This window comes from Erpetoichthys calabaricus, chromosome 9, assembly GCF_900747795.2.
Source record: "Erpetoichthys calabaricus chromosome 9, fErpCal1.3, whole genome shotgun sequence".
NCBI lineage: Eukaryota > Metazoa > Chordata > Cladistia > Polypteriformes > Polypteridae > Erpetoichthys > Erpetoichthys calabaricus.
In genome coordinates, this window is record NC_041402.2 from 70980665 (window position 1) to 71002342 (window position 21678).

The following is a 21678-nucleotide window of genomic DNA, read 5'->3' on the forward strand; positions in this document are numbered from 1 at the left end:
GCCCCTTTGTTAGTATTTTTCTGGGCAATTAAGGTGTTTTATGTGGGTTTAGGTGAAATACCTCCCTAGCAATGGGAAGCAGTTGGGTGAATACATCCTCTAGCTAAATGTATATAAATATAACAATATAGGAGCATTCAAAGCAATTATGGAATAAATCTATTTTAAATCATCAATTAACGAAAGAGTACAAGAAAATCTCAAAAGCATTGAACCCCTAACTGTAACTTAACCATAGTATAGAAAAATCAGTTAAAAATAAATATAGAATTTGCATCATGGCTAAAAATGTGTGAGAAATAACATGTTCTCCAAAAGATGGACACTAGTCAGTGCAGCAGTCAAAAAACATTTTTTAAGATAAGTCTAAAGGAATTGCATTCATCTTTGTTTGAGATTAGAGAAGCTGTATTTCTGTAATTTCAATTGTTCAAGCTGTAATCAAATATCAGTTTCATGGGAGACTCCAAAACAATACAGTGCAATACAATTTATTTTTGTATACAGTAATCCCTCACTTATTGCGGGAGATAGGTTCCAAGGCCGACCGCGATAACTGAATTTCCGCGAAGTAGGGACACCATATTTATTTAATTATTTAACGTGTATTTGGACGTTTTTAAACCCTCCCTGTATTGTTTACAACCCACCCTTTACTCTATTAATAACAGGGACAACTGCTAAGCAATATGAAATCGGTAGATAAGTTTACACTTACTGTATAGCGAAGTACACGTAGCTGTATATGACGTGATGAATATGCTGCGCAGTAAAAATGATGACGATGAAAGTGATGATCCTCTGAATGCAGTATAAAGAGCACGTTAATGCTGAATGAGTGAGATGAGATGAGACTTCCTGGTTAATGCAGCACTGCGTCGCTGAGCCAATCAGCAGCACACAGGAATTTAACTGCGTGCTCTGATTGGGTAGCTTCTCAGCCATCCGCCAATAGCATCTCTTGTATGAAATCAACTGGGCAAACCAACTGAGGAAGCAACTATCAGATGTAAACAGACTAATTGTCCGCAGAAACCCGCGAAGAAGCGAAAAATCCGCGTTATATATTTAGATATGCTTACATATAAAATCCGCGAAGTCGTGAATCCGCGAAAAGTGAACCGCGAAGTGGCGAGGGATTACTGTAGCCCAAAATCACACAAGAAGTGCCGCAATGGCCTTTAACAAGCCCTGCCTCTTGACAGCCCCCCAGCCATGACTCTCTAAGAAAACAAGGAAAAACTCACAAAAAAAACCTTGTAAGGAAAAAATGGAAGAAACCTTGGGAAAGGCAGTTCAAAAAGAGACCCCTTTCCAGGTAGGTTGGGCGTGCAGTGGGTGTCAAAAAGAAGGGGGTCAATACAATACAATACACAGAACCCTCAAGTACAGTATAAAAATAAAAAATTTACAAGTATGGACCAGAATTTAACAGTAGATGATATCACATAATATGATTTGGATTTGTTTAGAGTCCTGGAGACCTCAGCCATCAAGCTGCCTCCCCCATATGGCCATTGCACAGCTGAAACAGCACTGGGCCAGCCAATCCAATGAAAGGACCTCTCTACCCCACAATTCCTGTGATCCTCCATCAGGGATGACTTTACCTTAGGCAGCCAAAACAACTTGGCAGGTGGGCTGTGGCACCAAGTGCCACATTTGAGTACTGAGAAGAAAAAAAGCTACTGTGGTGAAAAAACTCAAAACTGAATTATAATTAAAGTTAGACCAAAGGCATGTGAGAAACTGTCCATGTGGAAAAAGATTCTTTAGTCTATTATTAAACCATAATTAACCATTTTGTCTTGAATAATGAGCTCATTGTTTGATGCAAGCGTAACACAGAACAGTATATGGAGAAAACGATCCCTAACGTGAAGAAAGGTTGGGAGCACATGCTGATAGCGCGTTGCTGCACCCTCCACATGATGAACCACCTGGATTAGGACCTTAAGTGCAGCAGGTAACACCTAAGCACCACACTGGAAGTGTTTTTTTTTGCAGTGGCTGGAGTGCCAATCCTAACACCAACCCCCACGTTTACCCTGTAAGTTGGAGGACCTGATTTCAGAGCTTAATGCAGATTAATGTCATATCAAGGACAAAATAATTGCAGGTTAAGGGCCTTGCTCATGGGCAGAATAGAGTACAGTCCCTTCTGGCATTTACGGAATTTAAAACTGGCAACCTTCCGATTGCCGGCACAAGTCCTTAGCCTTGGAGCCACCACTTTGCACAATGTGAAGCACACTCATAAAAATAACGGTGCCAGAGTGATTCTTCAGACCAGTGTCATATGGGAACCATTTTTTGTTCCTGTTTTGTCTTGGAAGAGTAATATATATATTGCTCTACTTTCCCCTATTGTATTATTAATATGTAGCCTTAGAATGCCTAATCTCACAGACTTACCACTGTTTATAAGGTATTATTGTATATAACTTATCCCCACCTTCCCTTCTATAGCTATAACCTCAGGCTATTAGATGTAGTAAAAAGACAAGCAGAAGTTAAGTTACACATAAAATAATGTATTACTGATAATATTCATAAATAATAACAAAATGCAAAGTACTTTTGAATATTGGCAACCATACAACCTGATTAAATGGTAATATGTAGTTCAGGCGGCACACAGTCTTCTAGTTACTTAAATGTCTCTAGTTAAGGCATAATTGGTGCTCAGCTTTCAGCCACATGTCTGTTCAAAATGGCTGCTGAGCTGTGCTCTTCATTGTGTGGTCTTCATCATCAAGTTAGCAAGAGAGATGCTTCTTTCAGATGTTGGTTAGTAAGAGAGAGATACTGAGGTTAAACACATACATTTATAGATGTTCTGTCCAACCCCGAGAGCCAATAGGGCGTCGTAGTACTTAAAGGCTTCTGAACCAAGCCAATTCCAAACAGCCATACTTCAGACCAATGGGGGAAATAGAACATCTTAACACCTGCTCCCAAACCATATGTTAAAGTACACCTTAGCCCATTTGCGGGGGTAGAAATGACTTTAGCAAAGAAACACTTACCAAACAGGTTTAAAACACACATCCCCCAAATCCTGTCGTAAAATTCAAACAGACCCATTCCTAGGGGGGGGGGGGGCCCTTAAACACTAAATTACATTGCTTTGCCCAAATTAGAAATAAAAGACATACAAAACATTTATCAAGTTATATGTAAAACCTCACATCACAACACTCCACCCCGATGAATGTTTTGTACAATGTCTTTATAAACAGTCTTAATTGTTTAAAGAGTGTGTTGAATAACTTGTGCTTTGGTTTGCAGTATTTGCTCTCCCAGTGTTAAAAGTTGTCCGTGACCATTTGTCCATTACATATCTTCTTTATTTCAAAGACAATCTGAAGAACTTGGATGTGCTTCTGATGACTTGTATCTGCTCCGGCTTGCTTCAACTGTTCCTTTAGCTTTCTGCAGTCTTCATATGTCATCAGATCTGGTGGTTCAAAATGAGACAAGTCCACACCTTCCACTAAACTAGCCCACTGCAATTTAGTCTGTTGTGTGAATTCCTAAAAGTGACCTTTGTTCTTTACTGGTTTTGTGTCTAACTGCTAATTAGACCCTTGTCCCAAACTATTCATTTAAGCATATGCAGCTGTACAATTAACATCAAAATTTCAAAGGTAACATGCTACAGGTGCCAGTACAACCAGTTCTGCCCAAGTGAGAGCACATGCGCCACTGCATAAACTGTTCACAAACCAACATCTGTGGCCCCTCTTCACACATTTGGGGTTGATTTAGTTGCCTCTTGTGCTTTCCTACCCATGGTGCAACTCTTGACTGCCATCAGCCTTTACCAGTATAGGCTGGCATCACCACCATGAGACATCAAAGGTATGTAACTCATCATTCCCCCTGTAGGCCACCCCTAGAGTTGTTTGCTCACCATATGCATACTCGTTCTGCTAAACACCTCAGTTCAGAATTGGCCCACTGGTCCCCTGCTTGTACCACAGCTGACAACCTCAGCAGGACTTCCGTATTTTCCCAATTAGACTATACCTAAACATCGGAGCCCATATGACTTGCAAATGTACCGGCTGCACCTGCTTTCCTAAAAAGTCCAACAATTTTCTTAGTATACATTTTCCTTAATAATAGTATTAATTATTTTAATTATCCTACTTAATTAACACCCAGAATGTATACTGTATGAACCCAAAATTAATCCCCTTATTTTGGCATTCCTAACTGGTTTGTTCAGTTTCCACCCCTTGGAATATAAATTTGCTGCAGTAATGAACAAACCTTTCCTTTTAAACTATAGCTATTCTGACTAGTCCTATTATTATGTGACTTGTGGACTTGTTACTCACTTAAACCCCAGTAAGTGTCTTTTTCTGTCTCTTCGGTTCTTCTTCATGTCTTTGTCTTTAATCTTTGCTTATAGTCTTTTCCAGTTTCTTTTTTTCATTCTGCTATGTAGGCAGGTCTGCAAAATGGAAGGTGACAAAGGAATTTCTGTCCATCTCATCTTTTTGGTTGTTTAAACCTGGTGCCAAAACTCAAACTTTGCTTCCAGGCATTCATTGGAACAGCTTGGCCACTAGTGCCACTCTGCTCCAATGTGCTAGTGGTAACCCAATCTCTTGCATGGATTTTACTCTGCTAATTGCCTTCACTATTTATTACCTGCACCAACCCAAAGTCCGTAAAACCTTACAATAGAAGTAGCACTATTACAAAAGGCCAGAAAATTGAAACAGAAATAACTATTTTCCCTTTCCTGTCTTCCTGCGCTACCCTTCCATTTTTTTTCATTGCCTGTGTGTCCTTTTTTATTTTTTTATTTTATGGTAACTGCTATCTGAAAGTGTGGACTAAAACCTCTCCAAAATCCCAGTGCCAGATCCACCATCTCTCCTAAAACTGACCTTTGTTCTTCACTCAAAACCAGCTCACTTTTCCCCATTTTATTGCATGGAGTTTCATAGGCTGTCTTTTTAAACAACTGGTCAGTCAGGTTTCGAATTACTGAACCTAATTGTGTGTTTTTTAATTACTGCTGGTCCCAGCACAGCTGTTAGGACTTTCACACCCCTGTGCATTCCTGACTTGCTGGCTGAGCTTGTAAACCTTCCTGCTGCACCATCCACCATCCTTTGTTCTTTGGCTTGTCCTGATTCATTCAAACCAAATCCAAAACTGGTGCAGTTTCTTTCCAACTCAACCATTCTTGCATTAGCACTTTTAGACCTTTCACACACAAACACGTGAATTCCTTTCATTTCCATTGTTCTTTGTTTTAATTCCACACTTTCTTCACTCAGTACCAATATGCCATTATCCATTTCATGCCCTCTAGTCAACAACTGCCATTCACACTCACCAGCTTCTCTGCCTTCTATCTGATTTCTTTGTCCTAAATCAAATTTCAGTGCAGCACTAGTTACCTTTCTTAACAGTTGTGAAATATCTATCGGTGTAGCATGTTCTTTAAACACTGGATAGACCTCAGAATTACCTGAAGATTGTGGTGCTGTGGAAAATAATAATGGAAGAAAACATCCTTGCTGTTTTCCCTTCCTTTCCTGCATCTCATTTTCCTCACACTCACATTCCCACTCTTTATCTGAGCACCCATCTGTCTCAGGTAAGTCACCCACCCATGTTTTAGGGTTCCAGTAAGATCCCATTACTATTGCCCTAACTTTCACCATGGGTGATTTTCTCTCCTTGTTTCCCCTGCTTTCTGTGCTTTCCACTTCAGCAGTGGGTGTTCTACATGCTAGCACTTCACAATTATCAGACCAACTGTTACATCTTTCGAAACTTTCACACAACATTCCATTTTCACTTTCATTCACTTTGCTATTTTCTTCCTCATACTGATCTTCCTTGTTACCAATAATACAAGATAGTAAACCTCTTATAACAGCAGCTGTCTTCTTTATACCTGATCTCTGTTTTCCTGCTTTTAATCCTTCCAGCCCCTTTCCATTTTGTGGCATGCTCATCTCAGCTTCTGCTTTCTCTACCTGCACTACAGGTTTCCTAGCTTTAGCCTGCTTACTTCTGCCACTCCACTGGAAGATGGCTGACTTTAATATGAATTTAGGCATTTTTGAGTCTACAATTTTACTCTAATACAATTTCCCACCTTCGTTATGGGTTGGCCTACTTTTGCCCCTGTAAGCAAACATACACGTACATACACTAAGATCCTAAATGAATAAGTACCGTATGAATGACAAATGCATGTCCCATCACTCCCTAGCACTTTAACCACTTAAATGCCGTATGAATGACGCATGCATTTCTCACCACTCCCTAGCACTTTAATTAGGGACTCACTACGACCAGCACTAACAAACATGCAGGTGTCCTCGTGACACACATGAAGTCTCTACACTTTGTTGGTTATATTCCATTCAGCAACCAAACAATGTTTTACTTCCACCGCATTTGTACACTGGATGCCCTAAAATTCACATATATAAACACACACATACATCAACAGTTTTTGCAAACAGGGTGCAAAACACGGTTACCCCAAAATCCTGCCGACTACGCCAATTGTTTCGTCTAACAAGGTGCAAAACAATGGTTACCGCAAAATCCTGCCGACTACGCCAATTGTTTTGTCTTGGTAGAGTAATATATATTGCTCTACTTTCCCCTATTGTATTATTAATATGTAGCCTTTGTCAGAATGCCTAATCTCACAGACTTACCACTGTTTATAAGGTATTATTGTATATAACTTATCCCCACCTTCCCTTCTATATCGATAACCTCAGGCAATTAGATGTAGTAAAAAAACAAGCAGAAGTTAAGTTACAGTTTAAACAACATATTATTGATAATATTCATAAATAATAACAAAATGCAAAGTATATTTGAATATTGGCAACCATACAACCTGATTAAATGATGATATGTAGTTCAGGTGGCACACAGTCTTCTAGCTACTTAAATGTCTCTAGTTAAGGCATCATTGGTGCTCAGCTTTCAGCCACATGTCTGTTCAAAATGGCTGCTGAGCTGTGCTCTTCATTGTATTGTCTTCACAGATTAGCAAGAGAGATGCTTCTTTCAGATGTTGGTTGGTAAGAGAGAGATACTTCTACATCATTACAGGTTAGCAAGAGAGAGATTGTGAGGTTAAACACATACATTTATAGATGTTCTGTACAACCCCGAGAGCCAATAGGACATCATGGTACTTAAAGGCCTCTGAGACAAGCCAATTCCAAACAGCCATACCTAAGACCAATGGGGGAATAGAACATCTTAATACCTGCCACCCCCAAGACCATATGTCTTTAAGTCTTTCTTGCGGGGGTAGAAATGAATTAAGCAAAGAAACACTAACCAAACCAGTTTAAGGCACATCTTCCCCCAAATTCTGTCGTAAAATTCAAAGAGGCTCAGCCATAAAAGGGGGGGGGGGGGCAAACATGAATGCCTCTCACCAAAGTAACACTAAATTACATTGCTTTGCCTAAAAATGAAATAAAGACATACAAAATATTCATCAAATTATATGTAAAATCTCACATCACAACAGTTCCCAAAGACCCATCCATATTAAAGTTCCAGAAAGAAATTTTGTTTATTTAAATCTTTAACTGGTTGCATACAGTAAACATAAATATATGGTAACAGATGTGTGAAATACCAATGGGTTATGATTTCAAAAGGGCTTTTGCTGCATACGTACAGAGGTGCTCTTAATCTGTTAGTGTTCTGCTAGGTGGCCTACTATACATTAAAGACATTGGACTTTTTCTACATTTTAGGAAGTTTTTCAAAACATATAGAACCAGTAACATGTGCAAAGACCCTCCCAAAATGAAATATTTTTTGGTCAAGCAATGGTTCTATAAGGAGCCACACAACCCAGTAAAAAAACATATATAGTGCCATTAAAGAGCCAATATTTTTAAGAGTGCATCCTGGTGCCAGCACCTTGTGGATCACTGCATCAGGAGCTGGAAGATTTGTGAAGATTGATGGCAAAAGGAATACAGTAAAAACACTGACAAATATCAGGTCAGATTTAAAAATTACTGATTTAGTAGAAATCTCCATCCAAATTGAAGTGAGTTTTGCAAATATGAATTCACAAAAATCATATGTCCATTGTACAGACATATTTCAAAAGACTCATGGCCATGCTTCCATGAAAATTCTCCATAAAATATTGGCTTTATAGGAGGTCAGAAGTATACTTAAAGAATTTGTCATTTTATGTGTCCTAATCATAATTAACCTACAAGAATTTGTGAAAGTTTATTTTCATTTGGGAAACATAGATTATTTTGCATTGAAGAATGCCAGAATATTCTAATTAACACATTTGCATTAATAATTTTAACACTTAACTCTTGCAATGTATTTAATTAAATGACTAATTGGAAAAACACCAATATTATCAGAATTTATCCATCCCTGGGAAGACACAAATGTTATGATCTCAGTTATACAATCCCACCAAAACACAATACAATATTATATACTGACTTGGCTTTCTTCCGCAGCAGCTTCTGTGACTCTGGATAGTGGATTAGGATATCATTTAAATCTTTCTTGTCTAAGATGAAGAGGTTAGCAAATCCATGGGCCACCACATCCGCTGTTCTTCTGTTACCACCTCCAACAGAAAGCAGGCTATAACAGGTTGCAGAGTTTTAGTAAAGATAAATTAGTAACATGTTTCTTTGAAGTTGAAAAGTTTCATTGTAATGCTAGACTTTGCACAGTACTGGTGCAATGATCAGTTTCCAAGTACAGTGGAACCTCGGTTTGCGAGCATAATTCGTTCCAGAAACGTGCTCGCAGTCCAAAGCACTCGTATATCAAAGTGAATTTCCCCATAAGAAATAATGGAAACTCAGGTGATTCGTTCCACAACCCAAAACTATTTATATAAAAATGATTAATACAAAATATAAAGTAAAAATACATAAAACAAATTAACTTGCACTTTACCTTTGAAAAGAATCATGACTGGTGTGAGTGAGTTTCTAAACTCTTGTGGGATTCCACCGAACGGGACGACAAGCGGAAGAGCGTCCCAAAGCAATCACAGTCTCCCAGCACTGTAGCAGTTTGCTGTAAAAGCGAATCCGAAAAGATCGCAGACATGCTATAAGCGCCTGCCGTCGATGGGTGATACAAGGAACAAGGAACATTATAAATGCACAGGGCACAGTATTACTTGGCCACGACCCTGCCTGACTGCTGTGTCTGTGTATAGGAGAGTGGCAGATCCCGCTACAATAAATAATTGCGCTGTTGCTGTTTCAAGCTGAATGAAGCTGGTGTTGCTAAAGTATTGAGACTCAGCTTCGGGTTTTGGGGTGCAAGACGGGGACGTCACAGCACACACACACACAGTCACAATGCTGTAGTAAACAGTATGTGCTCGTACGGATGTTGACTATATGAGTGAGGCATGCCGACTCAGACGGAGAATAGGAGACGATTGCCCACAATCATGCAGTGAGAGAAAGAGAGAAGAACCATCAGCTCAGTTGTGATCACATGATGTTCAGCAGAAAAAGCGTATACATAGTACTCGTATTGCAAGACCTCGCTTGTTTATCAAGTCAAAATTTATTAAAAATTTTAGCTTGTCTTGCAAAACACTTGTAAACCAATTTACTCGCAAACCGAGGTTCCACTGTACTTATTTACATTTAACTTGAACTACCTGTGGAAATTTAATACATCAGTTAGTTAGTACCGTTGGTTAATCAGATTTATCTGAAGTACTGTGTAACTGAGTACTTTTCTGTATACAATATATATATGTGTACAGTGGGTACGGAAAGTATTCAGACCCCCTTCAATTTTTCACTCTTTGTCATATTGCAGCCATTTGCTATAATCATTTAAATTAATTTTTTCCTCATTAATGTACACACAGCACCCCATATTGACAGACAAAAAAAAGAATTTTTGAAATTGTTGCAGATTTATTAAAAAAGAAAAACTGAAATATCACATGGTCCTAAGTATTCAGACCCTTTGCTCAGTATTTAGTAGAAGCACCCTTTTGAGCTAATACAGCCATGAGTCTTCTTGGGAAAGATGCAACAAGTTTTTCACACCTGGATTTGGGGATCCTCTGCCATTCCTCCTTGCAGATCCTCTCCAGTTCTGTCAGGTTGGATGGTAAACGTTGGTGGACAGCCATTTTTAGGTCTCTCCAAAGATGCTCAATTGGGTTTAAGTCAGGGCTCTGGATGGGCCATTCAAGAACACTCACAGAGTTGTTGTGAAGCCACTCCTTCGTTATTTTAGCTGTGTGCTTAGGGTCATTGTCTTGTTGGAAGGAAAACCTTCGGCCCAGTCTGAGGTCCTTAGCACTCTGGAGAAGGTTTTTGTCCAGGATATCCCTGTACTTGGCCGCATTCATCTTTCCCTCGATTGCAACCAGTCGTCCTGTCCCTGCAGCTGAAAAACACCCCCACAGCATGATGCTGCCACCGCCATGCTTCACTGTGGGGACTGTATTGGACAAGTGATGAGCAGTGCCTGGTTGTCTCCACACATACCGCTTAGAATTAAGGCCAACTCCCGCATGGAGTTTGCTAAAAGACACCTGAAGGACTCTGAGATGGTGAGAAATAAGATTCTCTGGTCTGATGAGACCAAGATAGAACTTTTTGGCCTTAATTCTAAGCGGTATGTGTGGAGACAACCAGGCACTGCTCATCACTTGTCCAATACAGTCCCCACAGTGAAGCATGGCGGTGGCAGCATCATGCTGTGGGGGTGTTTTTCAGCTGCAGGGACAGGACGACTGGTTGCAATCGAGGGAAAGATGAATGCGGCCAAGTACAGGGATATCCTGGACAAAAAACCTTCTCCAGAGTGCTAAGGACCTCAGACTGGGCCGAAGGTTTACCTTCCAACAAGACAATGACCCTAAGCACACAGCTAAAATAACGAAGGAGTGGCTTCACAACAACTCTGTGACTGTTCTTGAATGGCCCAGCCAGAGCCCTGACTTAAACCCAATTGAGCATCTCTGGAGAGACCTAAAAATGGCTGTCCACCAACGTTTAGCATCCAACCTGACAGAACTGGAGAGGATCTGCAAGGAGGAATGGCAGAGGATCCCCAAATCCAGGTGTGAAAAACTTGTTGCATCTTTCCCAAGAAGACTCATGGCTGTATTAGCTCAAAAGGGTGCTTCTACTAAATACTGAGCAAAGGGTCTGAATACTTAGGACCATGTGATATTTCAGTTTTTCTTTTTTAATAAATCTGCAACAATTTCAAAAATTCTTTTTTTGTCTGTCAATATGGGGTGCTGTGTGTACATTAATGAGGGAAAAAATTAATTTAAATGATTTTAGCAAATGGCTGCAATATGACAAAGAGTGAAAAATTGAAGGGGGTCTGAATACTTTCCGTACCCACTGTATATATATATATTTTAGCAGGGGCTAATATTATTAGCTCACTTCAGCTGCTTACTGTTGAACATTCTACTCATACCATCCTTGGGGGTGCTGGTGTGAAAGAGACTGCAGCAGAACTCCATATTAAAGGACATGATATCACCAAATTAAGGTATTCTGTAATTTTACAAAGGTGATTTATAGTTGATGCATTCAAAGCTAAAAACTGCTAAAAATCTCAACTCCCCATTAGCATCAAAGACTACAATTAGTTCTGCCTCGGTATAAAGTGGATCTACCAAAAAAAAAGCACCGTCCTTTTCTTATCACACTCTGAACAACAGCAGAAAAATAATCACACTTCATTCTGTTCAATTGTGACTTGGCCCTATCGGTTAATATGTGGTGTGTTTTTTTTTTTCTTTTCTTATTTTCTCTTTGTTTTTTTAACTTCCAAAAGCACTGATATTTATTGTATTGTGAACTTAATGACAATATGCAGGTGGGAAGTAGTGATGACTTATTCAATAGTGCAAGGAATGCATTAATTAAAAAATGTAGTGTAATCAGTTTATCTCTAAATTATTGTTACATATGGTGGACACAATGAAATGAAATTGCAGTGGCATCTCGGATTCCCGCAGGGCATCCTGGGAGTTTGCTGCAGCCCTGTTGAGTTCTGTGGATGCCGCCAGTGGGGAGCTGTGGAGGTTACAGACCCCTGCTACACTGGGCTTTCACTACACCTGGGAGTGATTCCAGATCCAGCTAACGAACCACCTGGTGCACTCCCAGGAACAGCATAAAAGTAGCCATCTCACTTCACTCGAAGAGCCAGAGTCGAGAGGAAGAGGACGAAGCTTGCCAGAGGAGTGGAGGCGGAATGAGGAAAGGAAAAGGAAGAAAAAGGGACTGTGTTGCATTGTGCTTTGACGCTTGTGAACTGTGCTGCTGTGGGGAGCAAAAGAAAAGTGCCTCCCCACTATAATAAAGGTAGGCTGTGTGGCAAGACTTGTGTCTGCATCTGTCTGTGTCGAGGTTTGGACAGCAGGATCACCCTCTGTTGGCCAGAGAGAGAGAGATAGAAGTTTTATCATTTTGTATATAGAGAAGATCTGAGTAAAATGCCTTTCCTCCTTCACTGATGAGCATTTACATGTAGAGCTACAAAGTGACAATTGCAGGGATACAGGCAGCAACTGTCATTGTTTTTAAATGAAAAAATCTGGGCTGATTAGTCAATAAGCAATGGACATCATTTGAATTAGAAATTGAAAAAAGAAGTGAATAATATTCTTAAAAGACACATCTTTTAAATCGGTTTTCTTAGTTCACTAAATTCGTTCATTTTAGGATGTCAAGACAATCATCAAATCATTATGCACTAAAGACTACACATGAAAAAGAGCTGACCCACCTGATTTCCCCAAAGACAGATCCAGCTCGCAGTGTTACCAAAACCGTCTTTCCATCTGGACCACCCAATACTTGCACTTCTCCGTCCTTGATGATATACATCGCTCTTCCAATCTCACCCTGGAATTTTTTCATTATTATTTAATTGTAACCAATGTGCACTAAGTGTTATTTTTGTTTCTACTTGAGGATCAAAAAACAAATGAACTCTTAGTAAAAACTATAATGATATTGACCTGCTTATCTTATAGTCTGAAAACTGCAGAATTCAAACACCTGACATCAAACAGCTGATATGATAGTGTGGAACGAGCCCCGGACACAGACAGGCAGACATGCTCATGTCACCCAACACACGTTTATTTACACTATTATTTACAAAGTCTTGTGCCACACAAACCCCAATCTCCCCCAAAGTCCAGGCCAACCACACTTTGCCTTCTTCAGACCGCCTCCTTCTCTCTTTCGCCAACCTCGTCCTGCTTCCACCCGACTCCAGCCTCGAATGAAGGGAGGCGGCCCCTTTTATTCATACCCGGATGTGCTCCAGGTGTGCACCGGCAATCTTCCACCCGACACTCCCCAGTGTGGCGGAAGTGCCGGCTGTCTCCCCGGAAGCACTCCAGGTGTTCCCTCTCTTCTTCCCCCCAGCACTTCCGCCACACCAGGGTCCATCAGGCACGGGGACGCCCCCTGGCGGTGGCCACGGGCCCCTACAGGGTTGAGCTTCTAAGCCCTGTGCCCGTGGCCCACAATACAACCAGGGCGGTCACCCCTTCATGGTCTGGAGGAGGCATGAGCCCTCCTCCTGTCTCCCCGGGTGTCCCGGCCGGGTAGGAACCCCAGCCGGGTGCCACAATACTTATTTTCATAATTATAAATTTTACAATTACCTTTTACTACTTTTTAGGCACTTGGAAAAGCAGTAGCCTCACAATTTTTTATCTTAAACACTTAAACTTACTTGATAGCTGCAGTATGGCTTTCACTCTTGGTCACTTCAACTAAATAACCCTAATATTCTATCCTTCAATTATGAGGATGCTATGATCATTATCCTGTTGCATTTGGACTCGCTTGACCACAGCATTCTACTGTATACAGGTGAAAATTATTTTGGCATGCAAGGTTCTGTTCTTATGTGTTTTAGTTATCACTCAAATAGTTTTCCATATGTTCAAAACTGTACTGTACACCATCACTGTAGTCTGGAATTAGATATTATGTCCCTCAGAGCAATCAAAACTATATGGTACCATAAAACATTTCACTTATATACTGTATAGTCAAAACTTTGCCTAAAGTTGTTTCTCAAGCTGTGTTACAAATTAAATATTTCAAGGTGTTAAAACACTGGATGAGTCTCTTATTGTATAAATAGTAGGTTATAGACACTGTCGACTTGGAACTCAAGAATTTGATATTAGTATTACTGAATCCACAGGCAGTTTAGGTACTGATCTATCTTCTGCCTTCATTACTGCACTGTCCAAAATGTCCTACGGAAAAGATAATCTAAGAGTTTAATTCTGTAGAAATTGCTATTTCAGTGCTTTATTTACATGTCACTGCAGAAAAATTAAATTCATTAGTGGAGAAAGTTATATAATTATTTTTATCTCTTCAAATCGGCCATTCTGTCAGAACAGCTCAAATAATATTCGTTTTTTTACAATTTATTATTGTTACCATTTTTCTTCTGTGACATCATTTTGCCCTTATTTTCTTCATTTATTTCCTTATACTGTAGATTTGAATTACCACAGCGATTTTAGAATTTTTGTTAGCTAAGATGTTCTGTCGTTGCTAAGCACATGATGCATGTCCATGTGACACCATGGTGGCCTTTTTGTAAAAGTTGGCTACATGCATTAGATAATGTCCAAACTTTGTCGCAATGCTAAAAGATATTCATGAATTTATCACTATCCCTTAAATGTGATAATTGATTTCTTGTCTTGTCCACAAGAATTGTTAGAATTTAATTAAAGATGTTCAGTTTAAATTGTAACTTTTTCACATTTGCTATGCCTTGTTAAGGTTTTAAGAAAACATTTTTTTTTTTTTTTTTTTTTTTTTTTACACAAATCTTATTGCAAAAACACAGATTTTGTGGTAAAACTCACTGTTCATTACTTATAACACAGAGAAGCCTATTTTAATATCAACAGATCTGGAAACTTCAAAAAAGATTGCTTTTAGATTTGAACAAAGCTTTTGATACAGTTGTTGTTTGACGGCACTCTTCAGAGTGTCTAAACAAGTGCTGGTTTATTTAGTGGCCATGGACAGGGGAATTCTGTGAAAAGTGTGTCTCATTTCTAGTGCTGCTGGTTTCTTAGCTTCATATACTCATACTTTGCATGAATTACCTGCAAGAGCATATAGTTATATCTATGTGTCTTTGTGTGTTTACATGCAGCAAAATACAAAATTAAGTTTTGTTTTTAAATTATGTATATTTGAAAATATGTGCAGCACAAGATGCCATCAGGAATGCTATATTGAAGTAGGAGAATAAATTGAACTGAATTAAATTAAGAGGTTTCAGTACTGTAATAGTGACGATCGACTGCATCATCACTCTTAAAATATTTAATCTTTCCTAATCTTTGATGTATTTGTACTCCTTCAGAATGAGTGATTATGAATTAACAGTGAAAAAGTTAACCCAGTGATCGGTACCTCAATGACAAATGAATGATACAAGTTTAAGTCCATGCAAGTCAGTGGCGCCAAGGTCAATGTACCTTCTTGCAGACATAATCTCCTGGCAGATACACCACCGACCTTAGCTTCTTCAGCATGTCATAAATCATTTGAAGGTCACATCCCTGAGCAAAAACAGAACAGAAAAAAGTTGTAAAGAGCTGCATCACAGATTGAGAAGCAGTAAAAGTTATTGCCTGTTGGTGAAGCCCCACCTGAAAGAGTGGCACCTTGCTGACGATGCTGTAACTGACATCCACTGCAATGTCTAGTCTCATCTTGTCTGGCAGTTGCACCAGTAATTCTTGCTCATCTGTAGAAGAAACATTTTATATGAGTGCCTCAGATTGTGGATGGGGTGACAGGGGCCAGCATTGCTTTATATCATGGCTCAGAGAGATGGGCGTTAAAATCCAAACAGTTCACTGTTTGTGTAGAGTTTGCACATTCTCCCCACGTCATGTTGGATCTTTCCCCTGGTACTTTTGTTACTTCTTACATCACAAAGACCCATGTGTTAGGTTGATGGGGACTTTAAATTGGCCCTGTATGAGTGACTATGCATGTGTGCATGAATATGCCTTGTAATGGAATGCTGCTGCCTAATCCAGGGTTATTGGATGTGTCTGATTTAGCAAGGGCAGACTCAGACTCAGGCAATCAGTGCATCAAAACCAAATTCAGCAGCCTCGAAAATTAAATGATGATATAATTATTATGGCCTTTGCCTTCACATTTGTATTATATTTCCCAACACTAGCATAGCTACCTTGCTCAAGCTTAAATGTAAAATAAAATTTCTACTACTGTACTTCTTTATTAAGATAACTTATTTAAATATTCATCCATTCATCTTCTGAATCTGCATTTTTCCTGTTACATGGTCATGGGTCATTTAAGAGTCTATCCTGAAAAAACAGAATGCTGTTCAGGGACCAAACACGTATGAGGCCCTTGTCCATTGTAAGGTACATTCACTCATTCTCAATGCACTTCTTTATAGTTAGATTTTTTTTAAAGTTTAAAAACAAAATATTTTAGAGGCAACAATTCTGATATTATATTTCTTAGACATTTTACTGTACAAGATGGAAGATTAAAATATTTATCAGATATAGAATATGATCATTCACCAAGATCTAACTATACAGTGTGTGTTAAACATTTTTTCCAGCGCTCACTGTGAAAAGTACACTTTAAAGAGTAATTCGTAGACCTAACCAGTTCATTGATTATCATAATTCATTTTACTCCTGAATAAAAAGCCTTAAATTTGATTGTTTTCTTACCCAGCATCCCCTGGGATTTCCATGTGTATTCATACCAGGTCTTAATGCGATTCTGAACATCCTTGGAGATTTTATAATTGTTCATATACTTAATGGTTCCGTCCATGTATGCTCTGTAATATGTTTTTCCAGCAGTTGCAGCCCCAACCACATCCCTCATCTGCAAGTTAAAATGATTTTAAAATTAATCTTAAAAACAAATCGGAGCAGATCTATACACGTAAAAAAAGGAGAGGTGACTACCTGCCCTATCATTATAGAGAAAGCAAAGACCCCACTGAAGTAGTTCAGAAGCTGGAAAGTGATTTCGAACAATGTCACTGGATGAGGCAGCCCCCCAATTGTGATCAGAGTCTTCACAGCGAAGTAGTAGCAACGAATGTAGCTGCAGCCCAAAAGTAAAAACAACACACAAATCAAATCTATGAACACAGCATGATCAACAATCTTTTAATGTCAAAATTACATATAATCAGCTCACGGTGATCTTAGATGTTGACAAAATTTCACTTCAACAGCATAGGCATTTGCCACAATGACATTTATTATAAGTGGAAGATGACACCAGCCTGGACTGACCTTTTAAAGGTCCTAGAAATTCTATATAAAGGTTCTAGAAAAAGTCAACTGGTGAGCACTATGTTTGTGGTAGTACTATAATGAGTATTTCAATGTTATGTGTTTTTCTGTCTACAGGTATTTAGCTTTTTTTTTGTTTCTGATTTTGTTAACAAACTGTAAATAACTGGAGGATTTTAGTATAAATATGTTATATTTTATGTCCAATACAACAACTTTCTCTATTAGCAAGCAGATGTCATATTAGGCTGTAACTTCTCTGCCGAGTACATATATTCTCAACATTCATAAATAAGTAATGTAATTTTTCCGTTTATAACAAAAAGTGTTACTGCAGCTTGTTTTGTTTCAATCACCCACTCTAAAGTATGTGAAAAAGAACTTCCAAGAAAAGACAGACTTTTTTCAATACTGCATAGTGTATATTATCTTTAATTCACCAACCACATAAAAATCACAGGTTAAGAAGCATTGATGGCCACTGAATGATATACAGTGCATCCAGAAAGTATTCACAACGCATCACTTTTTCCACATTTTGTTATGTTACAGCCTTATTCCAAAATGGATTAAATTCATTTTTTTCCTCAGAATTCTACACACAACACCCAATAATGACATTGTGTAAAAGGTTTACTTGAGGTTTTTGCAAATTTGTTAAAAATAAAAAAATTGAGAAAGCACATGTACATAAGTATTCACAGCCTTTGCTGTGAAGCTCGAAATTGAGTTCAGGTGCATCCTGTTTCCCCTGATCATCCTTGAGATGTTTCTGCAGCTTCATTGGAGTCCACCTGTGGTAAATTCAGTTGATTGGACATGATTTGGAAAGGCACACGCCTGTCTATATAAGGTCCCACAGTTGACAGTTCATGTCAGAGCACAAACCAAGCATGAAGTCAAAGGAATTGTCTGTAGACCTCCAAGACAGGATTGTCTTGAGGCACATATCTGGGGAAGGTTACAGAAAAATTTCTGCTGCTTTGAAGGTCCCAATGAGCACAGTGGCCTCCATCATCCGTAAGTGGAAGAAGTTTGAAACCACCAGGACTCTTCCTAGAGCTGGTCGGCCATCTAAACTGAGCGATCGGGGGAGAAGGTCCTCTGTGGAGAGAGGAGAACCTTCCAGAAGGACAACCATCTCTGCAGCAATCCACCAATCAGGTAGAGTGTACGGTAGAGTGGCCAGACGGAAGCCACTCCTTAGTAAAAGGCACATGGCAGCCCGCCTGGAGTTTGCCAAAAGGCACCTGAAGGACTCTCAGACCACGAGAAAGAAAATTCTCTGGTCTGATGAGACAAAGATTGAACTCTTTGGTGTGAATGCCAGGCGTCACGTTTGGAGGAAACCTGGCACCATCTCTACAGTGAAGCATGGTGGTGGCAGCATCATGCTGTGGGGATGTTTTTCAGCGGCAGGAACTGGGAGACTAGTCAGGATAAAGGGAAAGATGACTGCAGCAATGTACAAAGACATCCTGGATGAAAACCTGCTCCAGAGCGCATTGACCTCAGACTGGGGCGACGGTTCATCTTTCAGCAGGACAACGACCCTAAGCACACAGCCAAGATATCAAAGAAGTGGCTTCAGGACAACTCTGTGAATGTCCTGGAGTGGCCCAGCCAGGCCCAGACTTGAATCCAATTGAACATCTCTGGAGAGATCTTAACATGGCTGTGCACCGACGCTTCCCATCCAACCTGATGGAGCTTGAGAGGTGCTGCAAAGAGGAATGGGCAAAACTGGCCAAGGATAGGTGTGCCAAGCTTGTGGCATCATATTCAAAAAGACTTGAGGCTGTAATTGCTGCCAAAGGTGCATCGACAAAGTATTGAGCAAAGGCTGTGAATACTTATGTACATGTGATTTCTTGGTTTTTTTATTTTTAATAAATTTGCAAAAACCTCAAGTAAACTTTTTTCACGTTTGTCATTATGGGGTGTTGTGTATAGAATTCTGAGGAAAAGAATGAATTTAATCCATTTCGGAATAAGGCTGTAACATAACAAAATGTGGAAAAAGTGATGCGCTGTGAATACTTTCTGGATGCACTGTATCTGTTGGTTTTTGTTTCTGCTGATTTCTTATCATTATACTTCAAATTCTCACTTACATTAGGTATTAGGCAACAGCTAATTGTCACAGATCACAGTTTGTAAGACTCAAGTACTGAAGAACTGTAGACGTGAGCAGCACTAGAGCATCACAAGAAACAGTTCTACCTTCTTTTCTCTTCAATCTCGAATATTGACTATGAATACAACACCATGTCATGTCACTTGCAGGCATTCTCTGATTTTTGTGCATTAATGGGGTTTATTGACCAGGGGGTGACACAGAGTATAGGAGTGAGGTGAACAGCTTTTATTTCCTGCTGCAGAATGAATTGTCTGAAACTTTATATCCGCAAAAACAATGAACTTTTTTTTGCTGCACCAAACAGCCTCTATGTCTGGTCACTATTCAGAGAGTAGATGTAGAAGTGGTGCCATTCTGCAAGAGTTGATGAGAGGCTGGTCTGGTTTCATAATACAGAGGAACTACATAAGAAAGGGCAGAGCAGGCTCTTTTTTCTTAGGTGACTGTACTCCATTACTGTGTGTAATGACATCCTTCACATCTTCTATAACTCTGTGATGGACAGTGTGATTTTCTACTCTGTTGTGTCCTTGGCTGGCAAAATCACTTAAAGAGATGGCCACCAAATTAATTTAAATCACTTATTGGAGGCACTCCAGTAGTAGTAATGGAGAAAAAGAAAGTTAAACCGACAGCCATTATGAACTAAGCTATACATCCTCTCTCTGACACAATAACACTGAATACTTTCAGCCAACAAATTATTCAGAAGAAGTGTGTCAAGAAACGATACTAGGCTCCTTTATGCTTAGCCAAATTATAAGATATTCTTTATTGTTAGTTTTTTTCTGTTGTTTTGCTGTTTATTGGGCTCTATGTATCTAAACTGAAATTCACCTGACAAAGTACTTGAGTACAGAAATGGAAAATAAAAGAAGAAGCCAGTAGAAAAAAGCACTGGTTTAAAGAAAATGTGTTTTTGCTGAGGAAAAAGGAAAGGCAGAATGTCTGACAAGCAAGAAAATGTGGCTACCTTCAAGTAGTATATCAGTTTGACCTGAAATATACTTGCAATATTTTAGTACTATTAGGTGAGGAATGAAAGAGAAAATCTAATGAAATAAAAGTAGGGTGGCCTGGAACCCCATTATTTCTCATAGCGGTTCCTTTATTTTATGCTCAATTTTGGTGACCCACTGTATTCCTAAAAAAGTCTTTATTTTCAACGTGTCTAATTTCTCAGCACAGTAGTGTATGTAAATATTATGGCGTTCAGCACCTATTTACAATAAGTAAGTCAATACAATGCGTTTCATCATCAGTAACATCAATTGTATTTAAAACTATGAAGATCTGTCCAATCAGATGTCCAGAGGTGGGACCTGCAGGATGAAAACATAGCTAACTCTGCGTTATTATCTCATTATCTAGAATGTCTGTTGCTTTAGTCATGTATGGACCCTGCAATAGGTTGCTCTGAGTGAAATCTTCTCCTCAGACAGAGAATGCTGCAACTCAGAACCTCTAGCTAAGAAGGAACATTTTCACATTGCGCTTATGGCATTATTCCACATTATTGTATGAGAAAATTTAGAAGTCATGGGGTGGGGGGGGAGGGAGAATGTAATTACATGTATGAGCCATTATAAGCAACTGTACTGACTCGGAGACAGTGAGGATCTTTTAATGAAAAGGATTAGGAGATGAGACATACGCAAAAAGTCGAGCCAAAGTCTACTAAAATTACCAAAATCTAACTGAACTGTTGTCAAGTTTGAAATACTAATCAAAAATCATAGACCTTAAAACCAAAACTAAGTTTGTTCACCAGGAGACATTTTAATGCAATAATCATACACTAACACTGATTTTATCCTAATCTTGGATACCGTGAAGATGCATGGGTCGACCTTTATATCACCATTCTGATGATATCACATATTCTTGGAGCATTCTAGTTATGATAATGCTAACATCTCAAAATGGCATTGTGGCAGAAGGATAAAGTTATTCAAGTTATTTAGGAGCCAATCTGGATAAAAACAAGGTAAAAATTAAATAGATGCACATTTTGCTTAATACACTTAAGGAAATCCTATAAAAATGTTATGAAAAACACCAGTCATAACAGCAAACTGTTGTGATACTTTTTTAGCATGCCAGAATTCATTTTAGCACATTTGTGTATGGATTAATATTGTTTTTTATTTGGTTATTT

At 39.1% G+C, this 21678-nt stretch overlaps 1 protein-coding gene across 1 annotated transcript in view; it reads right to left on the reverse strand.

The window, feature by feature from the left end:
- LOC114657804 (cyclic nucleotide-gated cation channel beta-1-like) overlaps nucleotides 1–21678 on the reverse strand; it is a 123980-nt gene that overhangs the window by 2850 nt on the left and 99452 nt on the right. Inside the window, exons 12-17 of the mRNA XM_028809709.2 lie at nucleotides 17045–17186; nucleotides 16802–16961; nucleotides 15728–15825; nucleotides 15554–15637; nucleotides 12805–12923; nucleotides 8497–8643 (exon numbers count right to left, since the gene is read on the reverse strand). Coding sequence (XP_028665542.1) covers nucleotides 8497–8643; nucleotides 12805–12923; nucleotides 15554–15637; nucleotides 15728–15825; nucleotides 16802–16961; nucleotides 17045–17186 — 750 coding nt within the window. The remainder of the gene's footprint in view (nucleotides 1–8496; nucleotides 8644–12804; nucleotides 12924–15553; nucleotides 15638–15727; nucleotides 15826–16801; nucleotides 16962–17044; nucleotides 17187–21678) is intronic.